Genomic DNA, 27,328 nt, shown 5'->3' with positions numbered 1-27,328 from the left:
GCTAGAGATCATTCTCCATTTACAAATTTAAAAGAAAATTGTTAACTAGGAAGGCCGTAATTATTGCTTAACCCTAATTATATCATATTACATACTGCTTTGCACAAGCCTTTTCCACCTGACTTAATATAACTCCCTTGCATTCTCCTATGCCTTTCTCCTGCATATGTTTATCTGGCTTCACAAAAACATTTGTGCTAGTCACCTCTACTAGCCCTTATGATACAAGTTCCACATTCTGCTTCTGCTTTAGTTGTATTGGCATCATAGACTAATAGCTGTATTCCACCAACATTTATAGCTAGCTGAACCAGCTGCTGAAATAATGGCCCTGATAATGAGAACTTTTTTTTACATGGAAATAATGGAAAGATGGGTCTTGAAGGTTTCAACTGATGGATGTGACTATTTCCTCTGGCAGCTTGTTCCATTGTGGGATTGCCCTTGGGAAGAAAGATAATTGGAAACAAATGTTCTTTGTAGTTTGTGTGGGCGTGGATGATTACCTTGTGTATGTTCTAACCACTCTGGATAGGGGGTAGCCTAATGCCTACCATACCCCATCTACCCCATCAAACCTATTCATAATCTTAATGACCTGTCAGGTCACTTCTCAGTCTCTTTCCTAAAGAGAGCCCCAGCCTGTTTGGTCTTTCCTGATGGCTACAAACTCTCAATTTTGGTGTCATCCTTGTAAATCTTTCTTACAATCTCTCCATTGCCTCTCTATCCTTTTTAAAATTTGGAGAACAGAACTATTCATGTAAGAAATACCCCAATATAGTTGACCAAGATTCTATACAGAATTTTATGCTTTTTAATTCTATGGATTTAGAAATGAGCCTCTGCTTTTTTAAAAAAATTGCTTTGTTAACCTGTCACCTTTAGTAATTTGTGTAACTTTTTTATTCATTCATGGGATGTGGGCATTGCTAGCCAGCATTTATCGCCCATCTCTAATTGCCCTTTGAGAAGATGTTGGTGAGCCTCTGACTTGAACTGCCACAGTCCATCTGGTGCAGGTGCCCCACAGTGTTGTTTGGGAGGGAATTCCAGGATTTTGGCCCAGTGATAGTGAAGGAATGGCAATATATTTCCAAGGCAGGATGCTGTGTGGCTTGGAGGGGAACTTCCTTCTGCTCCTGTACTTCACTTTCCTCGGAGTTTGTGACCTCTCTCATATTCCAACAAAAATGCACCACCTATTTATATTAATTCATTTGCCAATTACATTCATTCTGCAAGTTTACTTATGTCTTGTGTTTGTTGCAATCTTCTTTAGTATTAATAATATACCCAATTTTGTCATATGCAAAAGTTTCTGATTTCTGAGGACCAAATCGGATTGTCTAGATAGTGAACAATGATACTCCCAGCACTGTTCCTGGTGGAACATCATTCCCAACTCTTTTTTTTGTTGTGGCCTGAGTAACCTTTAACTTCATTTATTCTGTTTTGTGACCAACTTGGGATCCATTCTGCTACTTGGCTTCTCACTCGACATGCTCTGACCTTTAGACTGTGGCACTTTACTGATTGGCTGCCCTGAGAAGGCAGTGCTGGGTTACCTTCTTAATCAGTTGCTGTCCCTGTTGTGATAGAAACGTAGGAAATAGGAGCAGGAGTTGGCCATTCGGTCTATTGAGCCTGCTTCGCCATTCATTATGATCATGGCTGATCATCCAACTCATTGCCTGTTCCTGCTTTCTCCCCATATCCTTTAATCCCTTTCAGCCCAAGAACTATTATCTAACTCCTTCTCGAAAACACAATGTTTTGGCCTCAACTACTTTCTGTGGTAGCGAATTCCACAGGCTCACCATTCTCTGGGTGGAGAAATTTCTCCTCATCTCAGTTCTAAATGGTCCACCCCGTATCCTCACTGTGACCACTGGTTCCGGACTCCCCCACCATCGGGAACATCCTTCCTGCATCCACCCTGTCTAGTCCTGTTAGAATTTTATAGGTTTCTGTGAGATTCCCCCCCTCATTCTTCTGAACTCCAGCGAACATAATCCTAACTGACTCAATCTCTCCTCATATGTCAGTCCTGCCATCCCAGGAATCAGTCTGGTAAACCTTCACTGCATTCCCTCTATAACAAGAACATCCTTCCTCATAAGACCAAAACTGCACACACTATTCCAGGTGCGGTCTCACCAAGGCCCTGTATAATTGCAGCAAGATATCCCTACTCCGTACTCGAATCCTCTGGTTGTGAAGGCCAGCGTACCACTTGCTGCCTTTACCGCCTGCTGCACCTGCATGCATACCTTCAGCGACTGGTGTATGAGGACACTCAGGTTTCGTTGCACATTCCCCTCTCTCAATTTATAGCCATTCAGATAATCTGCCTTCCTGTTTTTGCTACCAAAGTGAATAACCTCACATTCATCCACATTATACTGCATCTGCCATGCGTTTTCCCACTCACTCAGCTTGTCCAAATCACTGTGAAGCATCTCTGCATCCCCATCACAGCTCACCCTCCCACCCAGCTTTGTGTCATCTGCAAATTTGGAGATATTACAATTAGTTCCCGCATCTAAATCATTAATATATATTGTGAATAACGGGTCCCAGCATCGATCCCTGTGGTACCCCACTAGTCACTGCCTGCCATTTGTAAAAAGACCCGTTTATTCCTACTCTTTATTTCCTGCCTGCCAACCAGTTTTCTATACATCTCAATACACTACCCTCAATCACATGTGCTTTAATTTTACACGCTAATCTCTTATGTGGGACTTTGTCTAAAGCCTTCTGAAAGTCCAAACAAACCACATCCACTGGCTCCCCCTCATCAACTCTACTAGTTACATCCTCGTAAAATTCCAGTAGATTTGCCAAGCATGATTTCCCTTTCATAAATCCATGCTGACTCTGTCCGATTCTGCCACTGTTTTCCACGTGCTCAGCTATTAAATCTTTTATAATTGCATCTAGAATTTTCCCCACTACCGATGTCAGGCTGACTGGTCTATAATTCCCTGTTTTCTCTCTACCTCCCTTTTTAAATAGTGGGGTTACATTAGCTACCCTCCAACCTGTAGGAACTGTTCCAGAGTCTATAGACTCTCAGAAGATGACCTCCAATGCATCCACTATTTCTCGGGCCACTTCCTTAAATACTCTAGGATGTAGATTATCAGACCCTGGGGATTTATTGGTTTCAATCCCATCAATTTCCCCATCATTTCCCTACTAATACTGATTTCTTTCAGTTCCTCTCTCTCAATAAACCCTATGTTCCCCAACATTTCTGCTATGTTATTTGTGTCCTCCTTTGTGAAGACAGAACCAAAGTATGTATTTAGTTGGTCAGCCATTTCTTTGTTCCCCATTATACATTCCCCTGTTTTTGACTGTAAAGGACCAATATTTGTCTTCACTGACCTTTTTCTCTTCACATACCTATGAAAACTTTTACAGTCAGTTTTTATGTTCCCCGCAAACTTACTCTTGTACTCTATTTTCTCCATCTTAATCAACCCCTTGGTCCTCCTTTGCTGAATTCTAAAGTGCTCCCAATCCTCAGGTCTGTTGTGTTTTCTGGTCAATTTGTAAGCCTCTTCCTTGGATCTAATACTGTCTCTAATTTCCCTTGTCCGCCATGATTTGGCCACCTTTCTTGTTTTATTTTTGTGCCAGACAAGAATAATCAGTTCACACATGCAGTTCATCCATATGCTCTTTGAATGTTTGCCATTGCCCATCTTCTGTCATTCCTTTGAGTAACGTTTCCCAATCCATCATAGTCAACTTGGGCCTCATACCATCGTAGTTTCCTTTATTAAGATTCAGGACCCTAGTCTCAGAATCGACTATCGATGTCACTCTTCATCTTGATGAAGAATTCTTTCATATTATGGCCGCTCATCCCTAAGGGGCCTCGCACAACTAGATTGCCAATTATTCCTTTCTCATTACACAATACCCAGTCTAGGGTGGCCTGTTCTCTGGTTGGTTCCTCAATGTATTGGTCCAGAAAACCATCCCGTATCCACTCCAGAAATTCCTCCTCTACAGTATTGTTACTAATTTGATTTGCCCAATCTATATGCAGATTAAAGTCACCCATGATTACAGATGTTTCTTTATTGCATGCATCTCTAATTGCCTGTTTAATGCCATTTCCAACATCACCACTACAGTTTGGTGATCCAGTCATATCCCCACTAATGTTTTTTTGCCCCTTAGTGTTTCCCAGCTCTACCCATACAGATTCCACATCACTGGAGCTAATATCCTTCCTCACTATTGCGTTAATTTCCTCTTTCCTAACCAGCAGTGCAACTCCATTGCCTTTTCCATTTTGTCAGTCCTTCCTAAATACTGAATAGCCAGGATGTTCATTTCCCATCCTTGGTCACCCTGCAGCCGCGTCTCTGTAATCCTGACTATATTATACCTGTTTACATCTATTTGCGTGGTTAGTTCATCCACCTTATTGTGAATGCTCCTTGCATTAAGGCACAAAGCCTTAAGGCTTGTCTTTTTAACATTACTTGTCCTGTTCCCACTATTTTTCACTGAGGCCCTGTTTGATTCTTGTCCTTGATTTCTCTGCCTATCACTTTCCTTATTCCCCTTTCTGTATTTTGTTCTTGTCATTGATTCCCCCTCCTCTGACTCAGAATCACACAGTACAGAAGAGGCCCTTCGGCCCATCCAGCCTGCACCGACATGAGAAACACTTGACCTACCTTCCTAATTCCACTTACCAGTACTTAGCCCATAGCCTTGCATAGGTTCCTATCCCCCTGCCATTTTAGTTTAAACCCTCCCCAACCACTTTAGCAAATACTCCTAGGACATCAGTCCCAGTCCTGCCCAGGTGTAACTTGTCCAGCTTGTACTGGCCCCACCTCCTCCAGAACCAGTCCCAATGTCCCAGGTATCTGAAACCCTCCCCCTCACACCATCCCTTCGGCCATGTATTCATCTGATATATCCTGCCATTTCTACTCTGACTAGCACGTGGCATTGGTCGTAATCCTGAGATCACTACCTTTTGAGATCCTACTTTTCAACTTACTTCCTAACTCCCTATATTCTGCTTTTAGGACCTCATCCCTTTTTTTACCTGTGTTGTTTGTATCAACATGTACCACGACCACTTGCTGTTCACCCTCCCCCTTCAGAATGTCCTAGCGGCTCTGAGACACCCTTGACCCTAGCACCAGGGAGGCAACATACTATCCTGGAGTCTCATTTGTGGCCACAGAAACGCCTATCTATTCCCCTTACAATTGAATCTTAATTGTATTAACTATTGCATTCCCACACTTCTTACCCCTCCCCTGTGCAGCAGAGCCAACCGTGGTGCAACGAATTTGGCTGTTGCTGCTTCCCCTGAGAGGCCATTCCCCTCAACAGTATCCAGAATGGTATATCTGTTTTGCAGGGGAATAGCCACAGGAGATTCCTGTACTGGCTGCCTAGTCCTTTTGCTCTGCCTGGTGGTCACCCATTCCCTTCCTGCCTGTGGACTCTTAGCCTGTGATGTGACCACCTCTCTATATGTGCTATCCACTATACTCTCCGCCTCGTGGATGCTCCACAGTGTCCCCAGCCACCACTCCAGCTCTGAAACCTGGGCTTCCAGGAGCTGCAGTTGGAGACACTTCCTGCACACATGCCGGCCCCAGGCACTGGAAATGTTCCCAGCTTCCCACATAGAGCAGGAGGAGCACACCATGGCTCTGATCTCTCCTGCCATGACTTACCCCATTAAATTAAATTAAACCTTTTGGAAGATACTTAATATCAAATAGTATCAATTACTCTAGGGCCTTTCTTCCCTGCTCCTAGTTGTTACAGAATATAGCCCTTACAAATGATAAGCCACAAAATAAGGCGATAAAAGTAGTAAAAATTTAGCCGAGTACTCACGATACTCAATGGATCACCTGGTTCCCTCCTCACTGATCTCCCTCCAGTCACCAAACTCCAACTTAAGCACTCTACTGCAGTCCAAAGCAGTGTTCCAGTGCAGACAAAGTCAGCAGTGTCAGATGGCCTGTTTTTATACTCCCTGAATCTAGCCTCTGAAAACCTGTTTAAGCCAGTTATCTAATTAACTAGTTGTAGCTGCAAGCAGAGCCTGTATAAACTCTGTTTTAAAGCTGGCCTAAAACTCACCACCTTCCAACCCAAACAGCAACTTTTAGTTAATTACTAAATTAAAGAAAGACTAGACTTTAGATAGAAATTAACCCTTGAATTCCCTAAGTCACCAAACTCCAACTTAAGCACTCTACTGCAGCCCAAAGCAGCACTCCAGTGCAGACTCCAGTGATGATGTCAATGATGCTAGATAGGGAATTTGACCACTGTGATCAAAATGAAGGAAAGGCGACTACATGTCCAAGTTAAGATGATATGACTTTGAAGTAATGGTCCAGAGATATTGTTGCCCTCTGTGGCGATTGAGTAGGCTGTTTTATAATGCTTGGTGTCCAGCTTTTTTTACATACCAAGTGTGTCATGAGTATTCCATTAAGCTTCTGACTGGAGCATTGTGGATGATTGAGAAGCACTGAAAGGTCAGGAGACAAGTTACTCATTGGAGATACCCAGCCTTTCCCCTACTCATGTAGCCATGTTGATAATGGTTGATCCAGTTAAGCTTCTGGCCAGTGGTGATTCTAGGGTGGTTGGTGGGGGGAGGGAGGGTGCCGTGGTGTAGCTGTGCTAAGCAGTGATGCCACTTAAGATCACGGAGACATGGTTGGATTACCTTATTCAGGCCCGTCATTACTCCACGTGAGTGGAGCAAATATTACCCAGCATGGATAGAGTACTACATAGGATATCACTAGGTTTAGTTTCGGGGCCACTACTGTTTTTAATTTACATAACTAACAATCCAGAATGGGAGGCAAATTTTTAAACTTGGCAGATGAAAGCACACTAGGAAGAGTAATGGATTTGGAGGCTGCACAAATTATATGTATTAGTAAACCATCAGTGGTTGGTTAAGTTTAACACGGTGTAAAGTACTGCTTTTTGAAAAGAGATGGTTAACCTCCGTGTATTGAATGTAACCAAAAGAAGCCTACCTCAATGAGTAACCTGTCTCCTGACCTTTCAGTGCTTCTCAATCATCCACAATGCTCCAGTCAGAAGCTTAATGGAATACTCCCGACACACTTGGTATGTGAAAAAAGCTGGACGCCAAGCATTATAAAGCAGCCTACTCAATCGTCACCGAGGGCAACAATATCTCTGGACCATTACTTCAAAGTCATATCATCTTAACTTGGACATGTAGTCGTCTTTCCTTCATTTGGATCACAATGGTCGAATTCCCTATCCAGCATAATGTGTTAGATAATATGGCAGGTAGTAATTGCCAGGCTGACCAAATCCCAGAGGGAAACTTGGCCAAGCTATCACAACGAATTGCAATTTGTACTTTTATTACGAGAAGATATGTGTACCGGAGTCAGAAGTAAAGATTCCACTACCACTTGTAGAGATTTTAAGTGTTAAATTAAAACATTTATTAACAAAAGAAAACTTAACTAACAAGATTACTGTGTGTTTAAATTCAGTGTTGCTATATTTCCCAAAAGATTTCTACTGAGCCAGACTCCACAACTAAATGCCCTTTTCCAGGTAACAGTCCCCATTGATTCTTAACCAATATATTTTTTAAAATCCAGCAATATTACCCCAAGGTACCCAATGGTGCTATAGTGGAGCGCAGGGTCTTATCACTTCCTCTCACTTAATGGAAATGCAAAGCTTGTAACAAAACCTTTCTTTCTAGAACAAACACTTCTCTGGGGTGGCTAGAGGCTGCTTACTTCCAAGGTCTGTCCTCGTACAGCACACTCTTCAGATATCACATGACCACACCACCCACAACAGCTTTCAGTCTTCCCTTAAATATGTTTTGTCCCCATCATCTTTAAACCATTGTTCTTAACTTTCTTTGGAAGTTACATTTCCCAGAATATAAAATTTTTGATGTTGTCTTTATGGCCACTACTTTTGGGAAAAATAAACTTAATAACTTTGCTTTATTTATTCATGATTCCTGCCAAACTTCCTGTTATTTCTTTGAAATTTAACTCCTCATTTATCTCCTAATGCAAATTCCTATTCATGCTGTATTTACTTGTATCCCATTTTTAGCTTGTTCATCTCCACTTCAAAATGCCTGCTTTTATACCTAACCCTTTGGTTTTAACCTAGCAGTCTGACTGTCTTCAGTTTTGTTAAATTAGTCAGGTGCACACACAGCTCCCATAAGCCTGCTCCATAGTATCCCACAGTAATATTGGAAAAAATATATTTTCTTTACACATATTAAATGTAGAGCATCAATCAAAGCCAACATAATGCTGAGGTAAACAAAAACAGAATTACCTGGAAAAACTCAGCAGGTCTGGCAGCATCGGTGGAGAAGAAAAGAGTTGACATTTCGAGTCCTCATGACCCTTCAACAGAACTAGGTGAACCTAAGGAAAGGGGTGAAATATAAGCTGGTTTAAGGTGTGTGTGGGTGTGTAGGTGTGTGTGTGTGTGGGTGGGGGGAGGGGAGCATCCGATGATGCTACCTTCAAAAACAGTTCCTCTGACATGTCTCCCTTCTTCCTTAACCGAGGTTTTCCACCCACGGTCGTTGACAGGGCCCTCAACTGTGTCCGGCCCATCTCCAGCGCATCCGCCCTCACGCCGTCTCCCTCTCAGAAACATGATAGGGTCCCCCTGGTCCTCACTTAGCACCCCACCAGCCTCTGCATTCAAAGGATCATCCTCCACCATTTCCGCCAACTCCAGCACAATGCCACCACCAAACACATCTTCCCTTCACCCCCCCCCCTCCCCCCCCCCGTCGGCATTCCGTAGGGATCGTTCCCTCCGGGACACCCTGATCCACTCCTCCATCACCCCCTACTCCTCAACCCCCACCTATGGCACCTCCCCATGCCCACGCAAAAGATGCAACATCTGCCCCTTCACTTCCTCTCTCCTCACCGTCCAAGGGCCCAAACACTCCTTTCAAGTGAAGCAGCATTTCACTTGCATTTCCCCCAACTTAGTCTACTGTATTCGTTGCTCCCAATGCGGTCTCCTCTACATTGGAGAGACCATATGTAAACTGGGCGACTGCTTTGCAGAACACCTGCGGTCTGTCTGCAAGAATGACCCAAACCTCCCTGTCGCTTGCCATTTTAACACTCCACCCTGCTCTCTTGCCCACATGTCTGTCCTTGGCTTGCTGCATTGTTCCAGTGAAGCCCAACGCAAACTGGAGGAACAGCACCTCATCTTCCGACTAGGCGCTTTACAGCCTTCCGGACTGAATATTGAATTCAACAACTTTAGGTCTTGAACTCCCTCCTCCATCCCCACCCCCTTTGTTTCTTGCCCCTTGCTTTTGTTTTTTCCAATAAATTATATAGATTTTTCTTTTCCCACCTATTTCCATTATTGTTAAATATTTTTAAATCTGTTATGCTCCCCCCACCCCCACTAGAGCTATACCTTGAGTGCCCTACCTTCCATTCTTAATTAGCACATTCGTTTAGATAATATCCCCAACTTCAACACCTCTGTGTTCTTTTGTTCTGTTGTCTGTGACATCTTTTGATGATCTGCTTCTATCACTGCTTGCTTGTCCCTACAACCACACCACCTCCCTCCACTTCTCCCCACCCCCCACAACCTACCCCCCCCCCAACACACACACCTTAAACCAGCTTATATTTCACCCCTTTCCTTGCATTCACCTAGTTCTGTTGAAGGGTCATGAGGACTCGAAACGTCAACTCTTTTCTTCTCCGCCGATGCTGCCAGACCTGCTGAGTTTTTCCAGGTAATTCTGTTTTTGTTTTGGATTTACAGCATCCGCAGTTTTTTGTTTTTATCTATAATGCTGAGGTACATAGCCAGAAAAATAAAATACAAGTTGGAGTAAGTCATAACCAAACTGCAAAGTGCTCTGATCAGAATGCACTTGGAGTCCCGAGTTCATTTCTGGTCATGATAATCAAACACAAGGTGTAATGCGGAGAGAGCCAAAAGACTGATTCTTGCGTGAGGAAAGGTTGTATTGTTTTGGGCTTTTGACAATGAAAGGGGATCTGGTAAACTTGCAATTCAGTTGTGATTTGGGTGAGGGGGGCACATTCCAACCAGTGAAAGATAAATTTGGAATTGAAGTCAGGAAATTCTGCAGAAGTGATCAGCGTATGGAATTGACTTTCAGAAAGGCAGAAACTCTGAGACTGTTCAGAAACAAAGAATTTATTGGATAGATGAACTAAAATGAGGCAAATGTCTTCAGGGGACTGGCTTTTGCCCAAGTGGGGTATCTTGCAGCCTGCCTCAGTAATTAGACTTCTCAGCTGAACGATGCAGGAAAATGTTTTTGTGCCATAATTTGCTGGAATTGAGTTGATGGTGTGGTGTGTACAACTGAGCATATGGGATGAGCAAAGTATCTCCTTAACCAATGGGATATAAGGATTGAGAAAGAAATGGGAACAGCTGAGCAGCAGGGTGAATTGGAGTTAAATCAAGTGGCATGTCAGCATTGTAAAGAACATAAGAAATAGAAACAGGAGTAGACCATTCGGCTCCTTGAGCATGCTCTGCCATTCAATAAGATCATGGCTGATCATATTTCGATTTCCACATTCCCATCTAACCCTGATGACCGTAGGTTTTTGTGGGAATCTATCTACCTCTGCCTTAAAAAATATTGAATAACCCCGCCTCCACCACTTCCTGAGGCATAGAGTTCCAAAATCGCACAACCCTCAGAGAAAAAGTTTCTCCTCATCTCTGTCCTGAAGGGCAAGCCCTAATTTTAAAACAGTGTCTTCTAGTTCTGGACTCATCCACAAGAGGAAACATCCTTTCGACGTCTATCTTGTCAAGATCGTTCAGGATCTTGTATACTTCAATCAAGTCACCCTTCAGTCTTCTCAACTCCAGTGCAAGCTAGCCCAGTCTGTCTAACCTTTCCTCATAAGACAACCCACTCAAATAGGCATCAATCTAGTAAACCTCCTTTGAACTGCCTCCAATGCATTTACATCCATTAAATAAGACGACCAAAACTGCACATAGTAATCAAGGTGTAGTCTCACTAATGTCCTGTATTATTGACGCATCACACCCTTACTTTTGTGTTCAGTCCCTCTCATAATAAAGGATAGCATACCGTTAGCTGCCTTAATTACTTTCTGTACCTGCATACTAACTTTGTGACTCATGTACTAGAATACCTAGATCCATCTGCACCTCAGAATTATGCAGCCGTTCTCTGTTTGAGTAATGCCTTTTTTGCTCTTCTTGCCAAAGTGAACAACTTCACAGTTTCCCACACTAAACTCCATTTGCCAGATCTTTGCCCATTCACTCAACCTATCTATATCCATCTGCAACCTCCATTTCCGTTTCACAACATACCCTCCTACCTATCTTTGTGTCATCTGCAAATTTAGCTACCATGTCTTCACTCCCCTCATTTAAGTCATTGATGTAAATCATAAAAGTTGAGGCCCCTGTGGGACTCCACTTGTTGCACCTTGCCATCCTGCCAATCAGGAGAAGACCCATTTATGCATACTCTCTGCTTTCTGCAAGCCAGCCAATCTTCTATCCATGTTACTATGTTACCCCCTACACCATTGCCAGATCTTTGCCCACTGTTTTATGTAATAACCTTTGTGGTTCCTTATCAAATGTTTTCTGGAAATCCAAGTACAGTACGTCTCCAGGCTTCCCTTTATCCACTCTGCATGTTATCCCTTCAAAACACTCGAATAATTTGGTTAAACATGATTTTCCTTTCACAAAACCATGCTGACTCTTCCCTATTTTCTTGAGCTCTTCTAAGTGCCCAGCTATAACCTCAATGATTGATTCTCATAGCTTGCCCATGACAAACATCACGCTAACTGGACTATAGTTTCCTGTTTTCTGCCTCCCTTCTTTAAAAGAGGGTTTATATTTGCTGCTTTCCAATTTGATGGAACCTTTCCAGAATCTAGTGAATTTTGGAAAATTAACACCAGTGCATTGACTACCTCAATAGCCACCTCTTTTTAACACCCTAGAATGTAGTCCATCGGGACCAGGAGACTTGCCAGCCCACAGCTCCCATCAATTTGCTCAGTACCGTTTCCCTCGTGATTTCACTTTCACCAAGTTCCCTCCTCCCTTCCACCTCCTGATTTGCAGCTATTACTGGAATGTTTTTTGTATCCCCTGTAGGTGAGCACAGAAGCAAAATATTAATTTCTTCTGCCATTTCCATATCTACTATTAACTCCGCACTGTCACTCTCTCGAGGACCAACATTCACTTTACTTCTCTTTTTTAAATATCTGTAGAAACTTGTGCTATCCGTTTCTACATTTCTAGCTAGCTTCCTCTCATACTCTAATTTCTTTCTCCTGATTAACCTTTTAGCCGTTCTCTTTCGTTCTTTATGTTCTGTCCAATCATCTGTCTTGCCACTCATCTTTGCGGAGTTGTATGCTTTTTCCTTTAGTTAACCACGGATAGTGGGTCCTCCCCTTAGAATTTTTCTTTATAGTAGGAATGTACTTATTCTGAATACTCTGAAATATCCCCTTAAATGTCTGCCACTGCTTGTCTATTGATCTATCCTCTAGCCTAGTTTCCCAGTTCACTTCAGCTAGCTCAACTTGCATCTCTACATAGTTGCCCTTATTTAAGTTTAAGATACTAAACTTAGACCCACTCTTCTCCCTTTCAATCTGGATGTAAAATTCAATCATATTTGGTCGCTGCTACCTAGGGGTGCCTTTACTTTGAGGTCACTAATTAATTCTGTCACGTTACACAATACCAAGTCTAATATAACCTGTTCTCTGGTTGGTTCCAGAACATGCTGCTCTAAGAAACTATCTTGAAAGCTTTCTAAGAACTCCTCATCCAGGCTACTACTGCCAACTGATTTTTCCAGCTTGTGTAGGTTAAAATCACCCATGATTATGGCTGTCCCTTTATCACAAGCATACAATATTTTCTCTTGAATTCTTAGGCTGTTAAGGGGCCTGTAAACCACTCCCACTAATGACTTATTTCCCCTATTATTCCTCATCTTCATCCAAACTGATTCTACGTCCTGATTCCCTGAAGCTAGGTCATCTCTAACTATTACACCAATCCCCTCTTTGATTAACAGTGCTATCCCTCAACCTTCCACCTAGCTTCCTATTTTTCTTGAATGTCATGTACCCCATAATATTAAGGAGCCAATCTTTGTCATCCTGCAGTCACGTGTCCGTAATTGCTCTCAGATCATATTTATATACTTGAAAGTGGGCCATCAATTCATTTACTTTATGAATGCTACGTGCGTTCAGATAGAGAGCCTTCAGTTTTGTCTTTGTTACCTTGGAAACATCTAGTCTTGTTGATGTATTATTTTTCTCTGCCCCTTCCTGCCATTCTCTGACGCTCATTTCTCATATTATTTTGCTGTCCTGTCTTAACTCTACACCTTGAATTTCTACCTCTACCCAAGCTTGATCCCTCACCCTTCTTGTTTAGTTTAAAACTCTCTCTACTTCCCTAGTTATGCACTCGTCCAGCACGGTTCAGATGTAAACCGTCCCAACAGTACAGCCCCCACTTTCCCCAGTACTGATGCCAGTGCCCCGCAAACCAGAACCTACTTCTCGCACACCAATCTTTTGACCCACACATTTGTGTCTCTAATCTTCTTTGCTCTGTGCCAATTTGCACATGGCTCATGTACTAATCCAGAGATTATTACCTTTGAGGTTCTGCTTCTTAATTCGGTACCTAGCACCTCATGCTGACTTTGCAGAACCTCTTTCCTAGTTCTCCTTACATCATTGGTACCGACATGGACCATGACAACTGGATCCTCCCCTTCTAACTGCAAGTTCCTCTCCAGCCCTGAGCAGATGTCCTGAATCCTGGCACTGGGCAGGTGGCATAGCCATCTGGACTCTTGCTCTTTGCTGCAGAGAACAGTGTCAATCCCCCTGACTGTATTATCTTCTACCACTACATTCCTTTTTGCTCCCCCCGTCCCAATGAACACAATGCCATGTGAACACTGTCATGGCCAGCTAGCCAGCTCATCCTTCTAGCAGACTTCGCTTTCATCCATACAGGCTGTGAGCACCTCAAACCTGTTTGCCAACTGCAAAGTCTAAGGCTCCTCCACTACTGTCTGCTGGGTCCTATTACCTGCCTCACTGACTGTCACATCCTCCTGACCAAAGCAGATGACCCTATTCTAATGCGGACACTGTGCAACACAAGGGAGGGGGAGAAGTACCTGGATACTTTGTTCCAGAAGACTGTCACTTCTGGAACAAAGTACCCAGGTATTTCTCCCCCTCCTTTACGTTGCACAGTGTCTGCATTTTGGCTTCCAGATTAATAATCCTGCTCTGGAATTCCTCAAGCTGCTTACACTTCCTACAGACGTGTTTGTCATGGATTACCTTGGTGTCCAAAAGCTCCCACATCTCACAGCTACAACATATGCCTGTCCTGCCATTCTAACTTATGTTATTTAATTTACTTTAATTACTTTCTTCCTGCGTTTACTTGTTTATGGAATGCTAGTATCACTGACAACTAAAGGTTATGTGCTTCTTTACTACAAGGTATGTGTTTTAGATGTTTGCTTAAATTACTTCATTGCTTTTTTATCTTTATTATTTTACTGTAATTTTTAAGTTTTCAAATTTTGGTTTATTATTTTGAAGTTTTAGTTTTTATTTATGGTGTGCTTCCCAGCTCCTGACTGTCTCCTGCAGGCCTGCTCTGCTCTGACTCTCAGCAAGGTACCAATTGTCGTTGTGATACTGGATTAGTAATCTAGGGGCCTGGACTAATCCCAGAAACAATGAGGTCAGATCTCATCATGATAGTTGGGGAATTTAAATTAATTTACTCAAATCTGGAATAGTATTAATAATAGTGACCACAAAACTACCAGACTGTCATTTTAAAAAAAAAAATCATCTGCATTTAAGAGTGGGGTATTGAGGAGCTTTTGTAAAATTGAAGTCAATGGGGATTTGTGGGGCTGGGGAAAATTCCACTGGCTCAGGTTATCCAGCACAAAGGAAGAGCTATCACTGATGGAGTTTCGTAGGATGGTACCCTAGGCTGCTTCATCAATTATTTATTTTTTCCCTCTTACATGAGGTCAGAAGTAGGAAGTTTGCTGATTGCAACTCCTCAGGTATTGAGGTAGCCTGTGCCTGCATGCAGCAAGATTTGGACTAAGCAGAAAGCAAGTAACATTCGTGCTACACAAGTGCTAGGCAATATGGGAGTAAGTTCTACAATTTAGACTTATCAACAATAAAGGATATATTTCCAAGTCAGGATGATGAAATTCTGTGGCTTTACCATCCGTTCCCCTTTAATCAATGTGCCGACAGTCACCATTGACCAGAAACCTAATTAGACCAGCCGCATATATACTATGGCTACAAGAACTAGTCAGAGGCTGGGTATTCTGCAGTGACTTGCCTCGGCCCTCTCCCAAAACCTGTCCACTGTTAGCAAGATGTAAATAAGCAGTGTTCCCACTTGGATGAGCACAGCTCCAACAACACCCCAGAAGCTCTACCTCATCTAGGACTTAAGTAGCCTGCTTGATTGACACCTTGGCTACCACCTTAAACATCCGCTCCTTCACTGGCACATTGCAGTGCATCTTAAAGATGCAAGGCTTCTCCAACAACGTCTCCCAAACCCGTGACCTTTCCATCTGGAAGGCGAAGGGCAGCAGGGCACCCCTCAAAGTCACTCATCCCGATTTGGAAATATATCGTTTGCTTTTGGTCGATCAAAATTTTGGAACTTCCTCCCCACAATATTCACAATCAGAACTTGAACTGCAGCAGTTCAAGAAGGTGACTCATCACCACCGACTTGAAAGTATTGGGTATGGGCAATAAATGCGGGCGTTGCCAGCAATGTCCACTTCCTGTGAATTAATTTTTTTTTTTAAAAAGAGGGAAGGAGACATTGGGTTGGGGTGGGGGGGGAGGAAGGAAGAGTAAGATTTAAAATTTGGCATTTTAAAAATCTTTGCAAATAAGTTACCAGCAGTAGAAATAATACTCCACAGTTTCAGTTGTTCAGTTTCTGGACCAGAGTAGTTGGTCATTAAGTATCTTATATAGGTAATTACCAAACTCTGCTTTTTGTGGTGAGTTTTATGGACGCTTTTACAAATCCTGCAAGTTTTTAAAAATAACGGAGCTTGGAAATGATACCACTTGTGTGAAAAGGCAGAACAGTTTAAATCGACCAGCAGGTTTTGGAGATTCACAACCTTTAACTTATCTCTTAAGACCATAAGACATAGGAGCAGAAATTGGGCCATTCAGTCCATCGAGACTGCTCCGCCATTCAGTCATGGCTGATAAGTTTCTCAAACCCATTCTCCCGCCTTCTCCCCGTAACCTTTGATCCCCATACCAATCAAGAACCTATCTATCTCGGTCTTCAATACACTCAATGACCTGGCCTCTACAGCCTTCTGTGGCAAGGAATTCCATAGATTCACCAGTCTCTGGCTAAAGAAATTTCTCCTCATCTCTGTTCTAAAAGGTCTTCCCTTTACTCTGAGGCTGTGCCTTCGGGTCCTAGTCTCTCCTACTAATGGAAACATCTTCCCCACGTCCACTCTATCCAGGCCTTTCAGTATTCTGTAAGTTTCAATCAGATCTCCCCTCATCCTTCTAAACTCCATCGAGTATAAACCCAGAGTCCTCAAACGTTCCTCATATGTTAAGCATTTCATTCCTGAGATCATTCTTGTGAACCTCCTCTGGACCCTCTCCAGGGCCAGCACATCCTTCCTGAGATACTCCCAGAATCCTCCCAGAATTGCTCTCAATATTCTAAATGTGATCTGACCAGAGCCTTATAAAGCCTCAGCAGCATATCCCTGCTTTTATATTCTAGTACTCATGAAATAAATGCCAACATTGCATTTGCCTTCCTAACTACCGACTCAACCTGCAAGTTAACCTTAAGAGAATCCTGGACTTCTTCTCCCAAGTTCCTTTGCACTCCAGATTTTTGAATTCTCTCCCCATTTAGAAAATAGTTTATGCCTCTATTCTTCCTCCCAAAGTGCATGACCTCACACTTGCCCACGTTGTATTCCATCTGCCACTTCTTTGCCCATTCTCCTAACCTGTCCAAATCCTTCTGCAGCCTCCCCGCCTCCTCAATACTACCTGTCCCTCCACCTATCTTTGTATCATCTGCAAACTTAGCCAGGATGCCCTCAGTTCCTTCATCTAGATGATTAATGTATAAAGTGAAAATTTGTGGTCCCAACACTGACCCCTGCGGAACTCCACTGGTCACCAGCCGCCATCCTGAGAAGGACCCCCTTATCCCCACTCTCTGCCTCCTGCCAGACAGCCAATCTTCTATCCATGTTAGTACCTTGCCTCTAACACCATGGGCTCTTATCTTACTGAGCAGCCTCCTGTGCGGCACCTTGTCAAAGGCCTTCTGGAAGTCCAAGTAGATAACATCCATTGTCTAACCCACTCATTACCTCCTCAAAGAATTCTAACAGATTTATCAGGCATGACCTCCCCTTGATGAAACCATGCTGACTTTGCCCTATTTTACCATGCACTTCCAAGTATTCTGAAATCTCATCCTTAATAATGGACTCTTAAAATCTTACCAACGACCGAGGTCAGGCTAATCAGCCTGTAATTTCCCGTCTTTTGCCTCACTCCCTACTTAAACAGGGGGGTTACATTAGCGATTTTCCAGTCCTCTGGGACCCTCCCTGACTCCAGCGATTCCTGAAAGATCACCACTAACGCCTCCACTATCTCTTCAGCTATCTCCTTCAGAATTCTGGGGTGTAATCCATCTGGTCCAGGTGATTTATCCACCTTCAGACCTTTCAGTTTTCCTAGCACATTCTCCTTGGTAATGGCCACCATACTTACTTCTGCCCCCCGACTCTCTTGAACTTGGGATGTCACTCGTGTCTTCCACTGTGAAGACTGACGCAAAGTACCTATTCAGTTCCTACGCCATTTCTTTGTTCCCCACTACTACTTCTCCAGCGTCATTTTCCAGCGGCCCAATGTCCACTTTTGCCTCTCTCTTATCCTTTATATATCTAAAAAAACTCTTGCAATCTTCTTTTATATTACTGGCTAGTTTACCCTCATATTTAATCTTCTCCCTCCTTATTTCTTTTTTAGTTTTCCTCTGTTGGTCTTTTTGTAGGCTTCCCAATCCCCTAGTTTCCCACTGCTCTTCGCCGCATTGTATGCTTTCCCTTTAGCTTTTATGCTGTCCCTGACTTCCCTTGTCAGCCATGGTTGCCTTGTCCTCCCTTTAGTATGCTTCCTCTTCCTAGAGATGAATTTTTGCTGTGTCTCCCAAATTATTCCCAGAAACTCCTGCCATTGTTGTTCTACTGTCTTTCCTGCTAGGCTCATCTCCCAGTCAATTCTGGCCAGCTCCTCCCTCATGCCTCTGTAGTTGCCTTTATTCAACTGAAATACTGTTACATCTGATTCCAGCTTTTTCCTCTCAAATTGCAGGGTAAATTCTAAATTCTTAAACCCCTGGGTTTGCTGTCTGATTTGGAGAGAGACCTGTATTTATATAGCACCTTTTCATGACCTCGCAAAATCTCAGTTTACTTTCAATGAAGTACTTTTTGAGTCTGTAGTTACAGTAATATAGGAAACATAGCAGCCAGTATGCACATAGCAAGCTCCCACAAGTAGCAATGAGGTAATGACTAGATATCATCTGTTTTTGTGACGATTAAAGGATAAATATTGGTTGAGATTATGGCAATAATTCCCCTGCTCTCGTCTTTAGTGTAATGTCATGGGATCTCTTATATTCGCTTGGAAAGGGCAGATGGGGCCTCTGCTTAATGTTTCATCTGAAAGATGGCACCGCTAACAGCATACCCTCGAGTGTCAGCTACGTTTTTGTGCTCAATTCTAAGTCTCTGGAGTGGGATTTGAACCCATAACTTTCTGACAGAGTGAGTGCTATCAATTGAACCATGACTGATACAGTTATTAGTATTTTGTCAATAACAGTGTTTCAAACAAGATCTTGCCCAGTATGTTTGCGTGTTGTCAAGTACACCTCCAATCACTGGAGATTTCATTTGACTTCAGATTTGCTGGATGCTTATTGGTGCCATTCTCTGAATATTGCCTTGATATCCTGGGCAGCTAGTTCTACCTGTTGTAATATTTACTTTTTTTTTGCAAAAATATACTTTATTCATAAATCTTCAAAAACATTTTGAACATTTTAAATCACCATTACAAAAATACAAACAGGTTCAACTTTTACAAACTGAAACACAAGGTGTATCAGAAAAAAACAATGAATATTTCAATCATTGGCAGACATGCATTTTAATCTGTACAGCCTGAGGGGCTCTTTACAGTTCCCAGTCCCCCAGTGCACTGTGGCAGAAAGGTCTTAGGCAGCGACCCTTCCCCATTGCGCCTTTGCGGCGGCTGCCCCAAGCTTAACTGTGTCCCTCAGCAAGTAGTCCTGGACCTTGGAAAGTGCTAGTCTGCTACACTTGGTCGGGGACAACTCTTTGCCCTGGAAAACCAACAAGTTTCGGACAGACCAAAGAGCGTCTTTCACCGAGTTGATGATCCTCCAGCTGCAGTTGATGTTTGTCTCAGTGTGTGTCCCTGAGAACAGCCCGTAGAGCACAGAGTCCTCTGTCACAGAACTGCTCGGGATGAACCTCGACAGCAACCACTGCATCCCTCTCCAGACCTTCTTTGCAAAGACACAATCTACAAGGAGGTGAACAACGGTCTCTTCCCCACCACAGCCTCCTCGAGGGCAACGTGCAGGGGGGTGAGACTCCTGGTGTGTAGGAAGGATCTTACAGGGAGGGCCTTTCTCACCACCAGCCAAGCTACATCTTGGTGTTTGTTGGAAAGTTCTGGTGATGAGGCATTCTGCCAAATTACTTTGTCAGCCTGCTCAGGGAACCATCCCACAGGATCCACCCTCTTCTTTTCCCTCAGGGCCTTTAAGATGTTACGTGCCGACCACTGCCTGACGGACTTGTGGTCGAAGGTGTTTCTCTGCATAAATTTTCCCACGAGGGACAGGTGGTACGGCACGGTCCAACTACTTGGAGCGTTCCGCGGCATCGTGGCCAGACCCATCCTTCGCAACACCGGGGACAGGTAGAACCTCAGCATGTAGTGACACTTGGTGTTTGCATACTGAGGGTCTACGCACCGCTTGATGCAACCACACACAAAGGTGGCCATCAGTATGAGGGTGATGTTGGGCACGTTTTTTCCCCCCTTTATCTAGAGGCTTGTACATCGTGTCCCTGTGGACACGATCCCTTTTCGACCTTCAGGTGAAGCGGAAGATGGCTCGGGTGATCGCCACCACACAGGAGTGTGGAATGGGCCAGACCTGCGCCACGTACAGCAACAGCGAGAGTGCCTCACACCTGATGACCAGGTTCTTACCCGCAATGGAGAGGGAGCGTCGCTCCCACATGCCCAGTTTCCTTTTCACCATAGACACTCACTCCTTCCAGTTTCTAACGCGTGCCCTGGTCCCTCCGAACCATATAAAAACAAAAAAACTGCGGATGCTGGAAATCCAAAACAAAAACAGAATTACCTGGAAAAACTCAGCAGGTCTGGCAGCATCGGCGGAGAAGAAAAGAGTTGACGTTTCGAGTCCTCATGACCCTTCGACAGAACTTGAGTTCGAGTCCAGGAAAGAGCTGAAATATAAGCTGGTTTAAGGTGTGTGTGTGGGGGGCGGAGAGATAGAGAGACAGAGAGGTGAGGGGGTTGGTGTGGTTGTAGCGACAAACAAGCAGTGATAGAAGCAGATCATCAAAAGATGTCAACAACAATAGTACAATAGAACACATAGGTGTTAAAGTTGGTGATATTATCTAAACGAATGTGCTAATTAAGAATGGATGGTAGGGCACTCAAGGTATAGCTCTAGTGGTTTTTTTTTTATATTTTATATAATGGAAATAGGTGGGAAAAGGAAAATCTTTATAATTTATTGGGGAAAAAAAAAAGAAGGGGGTAACAGAAAGGGGGTGGGGATGGGGGAGGGGACTCACGACCTAAAGTTGTTGAATTCAATATTCAGTCCGGAAGGCTGTAAAGTCCCTAGTCGGAAGATGAGGTGTTGTTCCTCCAGTTTGCGTTGGGCTTCACTGGAACAATGCAGCAAGCCAAGGACAGACATGTGGGCAAGACTCCACCCTGCTCTCTTGCCCACATGTCTGTCCTTGGCTTGCTGCATTGTTCCAGTGAAGCCCAACGCAAACTGGAGGAACAACACCTCATCTTCCGACTAGGGACTTTACAGCCTTCCGGACTGAATATTGAATTCAACAACTTTAGGTCGTGAGTCCCCTCCCCCATCCCCACCCCCTTTCTGTTACCCCCTTTTTTTTTTCCCAATAAATTATAAAGATTTTCCTTTTCCCACCTATTTCCATTATATAAAATATAAAAAAAAACCCACTAGAGCTATACCTTGAGTGCCCTACCATCCATTCTTAATTAGCACATTCGTTTAGATAATATCACCAACTTTAACTTTAACACCTATGTGTTCTATTGTACTATTGTTGTTGACATCTTTTGATGATCTGCTTCTATCACTGCTTGTTTGTCGCTACAACCACACCAACCCCCTCCACCTCTCTGTCTCTCTATCTCTCCGCCCCCCCACACACACACCTTTAAACCAGCTTATATTTCAGCTCTTTCCTGGACTCGAACTCAAGTTCTGTCGAAGGGTCATGAGGACTCGAAACGTCAACTCTTTTCTTCTCCGCCGATGCTGCCAGACCTGCTGAGTTTTTCCAGGTAATTCTGTTTTTGTTTTCCTCCGAACCATATCCCCAGCACCTTCAGGCCATCAGCCCTGACAGTGAAGGGGACAAAGGATCGGTCAGCCCAGTTCCCAAAGAACCTGGCCTCGCTCTTCCCACGATTTACCTTGGCTCCCGAGGCCAGTTCGAACTGGTCGCAGATGTGGATAAGTCTGTGCACCAACAGCGGATCAGAGCAGAAGATGACGACATCGTCCATGTACAGGGAGACTTTGATCTGAGTGCCTCCACTACCTGGGATCGTCACTCCTCTTATGCCCGGATCCTTCCTGATGGACTCAGCAAAGGGTTCTATGCAACACACGAAAAGAACAGGCAAGAGAGGGCAGCCCTGCCTGACTCCAGATTTAATAAGAAAGCTATCTGATTCCCACCCATTGATTGAGACTGCACTACTGATGTTAGTGTAGAGCAGTTGGATCCAATTGCGAATTCCCTCCCCAAACCCCATTTTGGAGAGCACATCCACCATATAGTTGTGCGATATTCTGTCAAAGGCCTTCTCCTGATTCAGGCTGATGAGGCAGGTATCCACATCCCTGTCCTGTACGTAGGCAATCGTATCCCTGAGCAGCACGAGGCTGTCAGAGATCTTCCTGCCGGGCACAGTGCAGGTCTGGTCAGGGTGGATCACCAATTCCAGAGTGGATTTGACCCGATTGGCGATGACCTTGGACAGAATTTTATAGTCCACATTCAACAGTGAAATGGGTCGCCAATTTCTAATTTCCTCCCTTTCCCCCTTGTGCTTGTAGATGAGGGTGATAATGCCTTTCCTCATAGATTCTGACATACTGCCGGCCAGGAGCATACTCTCGTACACTTCTAGCAGGTCTGGGCCGATCCAGTCCCACAGAGCCGAATACAACTCCGCCGGCAAGCCGTCGCTTCCGGGAGTTTTACTCTTCTCGAAGGAGTCAAGGGCCTCAGTCAGTTCGTCAGGAGTTAGCGCTTTGTCCAGACTCTCCCGTGTACTGTCATCTAAGACCTCCGTGATAGAGGACAGGAAGGACTGGGAGGCCGTGCTGTCTGTGGGCTTTACGTCATACAATCCGGCATAGAAGGATTTGCTAATCCTCAAAATGTCAGATTGCAAGGACTTAACTGAGCCGTCTTCTTCCTTCAGGCTGCTGATCACAGAGCTCTCTCTGTGTACCTTTTGGAAGAAGAAACGTGAGCACGTCTCATTCTGCTCTACAGAGCGGACTCTGGAACGGAAGATGATCTTGGAGGCCTCCAAGGCAAAAAGCGAGGCTTGCTGGCTCTTCACCTCTTGGAGTTCCTCCTTGATATCGACCCCCATCGACCACAGCCGGAGCAGATTCTGCATGTTTTTCTGGAGTCAGGACATTTCCCTCTGTTCCTTTCTAGCTTTCTGGGTGCCTTTGAGGACAAAAAACCTCTTGATGTTTCCCTTGATCGCTTCCCACCAGTGTGTCAGGGACTCAAAGTGGGGTTTCATGGTTCTCCAACCTTTGTAATCCCTCTTGAGCTCCTCAATGTTCTCTGGGGTCAGCAGTTGCACGTTTAGCTTCCATACCCCCCTGCCAACCCTCTGGTCCTTCTCTAAGTGGCAGTCAGCCAGTAGGAGGCAGTGGTCAGAGAAGAACACCGGCTTGACGTCGGTGGATCTGACTGGAAATGCGCGGGACACAAACAGGAAGTCTATCCTGGAACAGACGGACCTGTCAGGCCGCGACCAGGTGTATCTACGCTGCGCTCCATCTGCAGGGTTGCTGAAGACGTCGTGCAGCTTGGCATCCTTTACTGTTTCCATCAGGGATCTGGATGTAGCGTCCAATCTGCTGTCGGCCCTGCCGGATCGACCAGCCGTATCGATGATGCAGTTGAAGTCACCGCCCAGAATGACCGGCCTGGAGGTTGCCAGCAGCTGTGGGAGCTGCTGAAAAACCTCCAGCCGCTCAGCCCCTTGTAATGGGGCGTAGACGTTAATTAACCGGAGTGGAGCATTCTTATACATTACGCCCGCCCACCACCTCCTTAACCTTGGAGACGGTGAGGCTGCCTCCCCGCAGCAGAATCCCCAGGCCGGAGGAACGAGAGTCGTTTCCTCCCGACCAGATCGATGGCCCATGGGACCACCATCGTGACCATTGCCTTTAGGAGCTGAGGTGCGGTATCGCACACTCCTGTAGAAACAGCAGGTCAGCTTTGACCTTGGCAAGGTAGTCCAAGGTCGCAACACATCGCGTAGTAGATTTAATGCTACGCACATTTATGGATACAATCTTTACACCCATTTTAAAGCAGTTAGTCGCTTACCAAACCTGTTGTCTCTGAGAGTTCCTTCATGCCCGTGGTGTGCTCAAATTGCTTCACTTGGGATGGGCTGAGGAAAGCGTCCTGAACCTCCCCATTGGCGGTGTTCTGCTCGGGTGGCATCTGGGGGTCCGTGCAGAGAGCGGGGTTTGAAATGTCCTCTGTTGGAGAAGCTTCTCCAATCCTCTCCCCCTCTGGGGCGTTGCTGCTCCCGGCTTCCCGGATCTGGGGTGCGCTGAGCGCCTCACTGCTCCCAGATTCCTGGGGTTATGGTGCACTGGCCTCTTTGGGTTGTGGGCCAAGTTGGGGTGCGCTGGTCTCCTCATTGTCACCAATGTTCTGGAGCTTGGGTGACTCGTCCTCCAACTCCCTAGCGTTTTGCCGCTTCTTCTGTTGGCGCCGCCCTGGCCCTTCTTCGTCCGAAGAGCTGCTGCTCTTGTTATCCGTGTCGGATAGGAGACGCCTCTTGACTCTTGTCTGGGAAGTGGCTTGGTTTCTTTTTAGCCCCTTCTTCCTTTTGGCTCTCTTCACCAGCTGCCACTCCCCCTGCTGCTTTCCCACTGCTGCCTCCTCCTCCTCCGTTGATTCGCTCTCCTGAGGAGTGGGAGGTTCAGGGGGCAGTGCTGTTGATTGGCTGTCTGCTGCCTCAATTTTTTTCTCCACCTTGTCTCTCTCTGTGTCCTCCTTTGTCCAGATGTTTTCCCTGGGGGTCTTGGTGGTTGGTGTGACACGAGGCATTTCTTCTGCTTCCCCCTCGTTGGCTTTAGCTGTCTGTGCATAAATACGGCAACGTTTGGGGCAGGTCTTGTAGAGGTGACTTGACTTGCCTCGCCACACAGGTTGCAGCACTTAGCCTGTTTACAATCTTTTGTCTGGTGCCCTTCCTTTTTGCAGTTCTTGCAGAGGACGGCACTGCAATTGGCCTCCACATGACCAGACTTGCTGCATGAGCGACAAAGTTTGGGTTGCCCAGCGTAGACAAGGTAACCACGGCTTCCCCCGATAGCGAATCTGGAAGTGGGGTGGAAAACGGCTCCCTTACCGTCGGTCTTGAGTGTTACCTTAACCTGGCGTTTACATGTCCAGATCCCCAAATTATCTTTAACTTCAGTGCAGCTCCCAATCTTATCGAAGTACCTGGTAAGGAAGGTGAGCACGTCAGCGACAGGGACGTAGGGGTTGTACAGATGCATCGTCGCAAACCGTTCACGATGCAACGGTAGAACAAAGAGCGGCTCTGCCGTCAGGATCTTCATTTCTGGCAGGTCTTTCTTTTCCTCAAACACCTTCAGGAGTTTGACACAAGCTGCCACATGCTTGAAGGTCACATCAAAGAAACCAGCGCTGGGGAAATCCTGTAGGCAGTAGATATCCGCAGCCTCAAAACCACACAGCTTGAATAAGATCCTCTTCGTGAAGAAGGTCCTATCCATTCCTGTTCCTTGCTCGCTACCCTTCACCATGACTCGGATGGTGATAGGTACCCCATGGTAAGGGGTTTGACTGGTTATAGCCATTGCTCTTTCCCTGGCAGAAACGCGATGAAGGTCTCTCCCCTGCCAGGTAAGTAATATTTACTTTGTTGACGTTTCGAGTCCTCATGACCCTTCGACAGAAGTTCTGTCGAAGGGTCATGAGGACTCGAAACGTCAACTCTTTTCTTCTCCGCCGATGCTGCCAGACCTGCTGAGTTTTTCCAGGTAATTCTGTTTTTGTTTTGGATTTCCAGCATCCGCAGTTTTTTTGTTTTTATATTTACTTTGTGTCTATTTGTCAAATAAGAATGTGTTGAGGTGTAGAGCTGAGTCACACTGGCAAAGCCTGAGCAGCCATCAGTGATTTAGACAACCACTTATTGATGACTGTGTTTCCATTGCTGATTGGAAACAAAACCTGTTTGAAGTAATTGACCAGGTTAGATTTATCATGTTTTCCCTGTGGACATGATATGTCTGACTTTATGCTTTTGTTTGCTGCGGTTATAGTTACATTGCAACACCTTGGCATTCTGCCTTTTTTGGGTGTGCAACTTTGGTGCTACAGGAATGTTGGCAGGGCCCAGATTACTTGCAGTGTCCAGTGCACACTGAGCACCCCCTATTCCACAGTATATTAAGCAATCTATTTGCTTTGGAGGCTCTCCCTCTGTTTTTGTTTTAAATCCATGATTCCTTTTTTTCTATCAATTAGTTATATAATTGAGCATATATTTTTGCCCTACTTCATGTTAAACATGTTGCTGATGCTGAGTGGCTGCTGTCATGTGGCTTGACAAAAATACAGCATATCCGTGCATATCCATGCATAGCTCCATATTATATGTACCCAAACTCCAGGCTCATTTCCCATCAAAAGTGGTGCGCTTCATATATAATAAAAGGTGAATTTTATCTGGAACTCAGGCCCATGGACTCTAGCTCCATTAGGCAGTTTGATCAGTTGCTGGCACCATGCTTGGCTCTGTTCTGATCAAGCAGCAGTCAACTGTGTAAAGAGGGAGAGGTGAAGTCAGCCAAACATTAGCCACCATTCTTTGGTTTAGTCTAGGCTCATTACACCACAAAACAGACACTGACCTGTTGCTGCACCTGCCCGATTTTAAAGCGGGCAGGAGAACAGCTGGTCTGTTGGGGAAAAGAACCCACTGCCGGTTGCCACGACTAATCTCCTTATTTGGGATTGTGCAATTTCTTCAAGTGTGCTCCCTGTGCATTCCAGGAATAGGCCAATAGAATTTTTATTGTATATCTGGATTTTTAACCAGCTTTTATTCTTGAAATAAAAACAAAAAACTGCGGATGCTGGAAATCCAAAACAAAAACAGAATTACCTGGAAAAACTCAGCAGGTCTGGCAGCATCGGCAGAGAAGAAAAGAGTTGACGTTTCGAGTCCTCGTGACCCTTCAACAGAACTAGGTGAATCCAAGGAAGGGGTGAAATATAAGCTGGTTTAAGGTGTGTGTGTGGCGAGGGGGGGGGCGGCGGCGGAGAGAAGTGGAGGGGGTTGGTGTGGTTGTAGGGACAAGCAAGCAGTAATAGAAGCAGATCATCAAAAGATGTCACAGACAACAGAACAAAAGAACACATAGGTGTTGAAGTTGGTGATATATATCTAAA

At 44.7% G+C, this 27,328-nt stretch overlaps 1 protein-coding gene across 8 annotated transcripts in view; it reads left to right on the top strand.

Moving 5' to 3' along the window:
* The window catches only part of ddx4 (DEAD (Asp-Glu-Ala-Asp) box polypeptide 4), a 172,938-nt gene that overhangs the window by 51,780 nt on the left and 93,830 nt on the right, over positions 1-27,328 (top strand). Inside the window, exon 1 of one of the 8 annotated variants that reach the window (XM_041193699.1) lies at positions 7,121-7,158. The exons of the other annotated variants lie outside the window; for them this stretch is intronic. Within the exon in view, the coding sequence (XP_041049633.1) occupies positions 7,136-7,158 (23 nt within the window). The 5' untranslated portion in view covers positions 7,121-7,135. Of the gene's footprint in view, positions 1-7,120; positions 7,159-27,328 lie in introns of those variants that run through there. 8 annotated transcript variants of the gene reach the window in all.

Source organism: Carcharodon carcharias, chromosome 1 (genome assembly GCF_017639515.1).
Source record: "Carcharodon carcharias isolate sCarCar2 chromosome 1, sCarCar2.pri, whole genome shotgun sequence".
NCBI classification, from domain to species: domain Eukaryota; kingdom Metazoa; phylum Chordata; class Chondrichthyes; order Lamniformes; family Lamnidae; genus Carcharodon; species Carcharodon carcharias.
The sequence above is the reverse complement of the archived record's forward strand: the minus strand, read 5'-3'. Positions and strand labels throughout refer to the sequence as shown.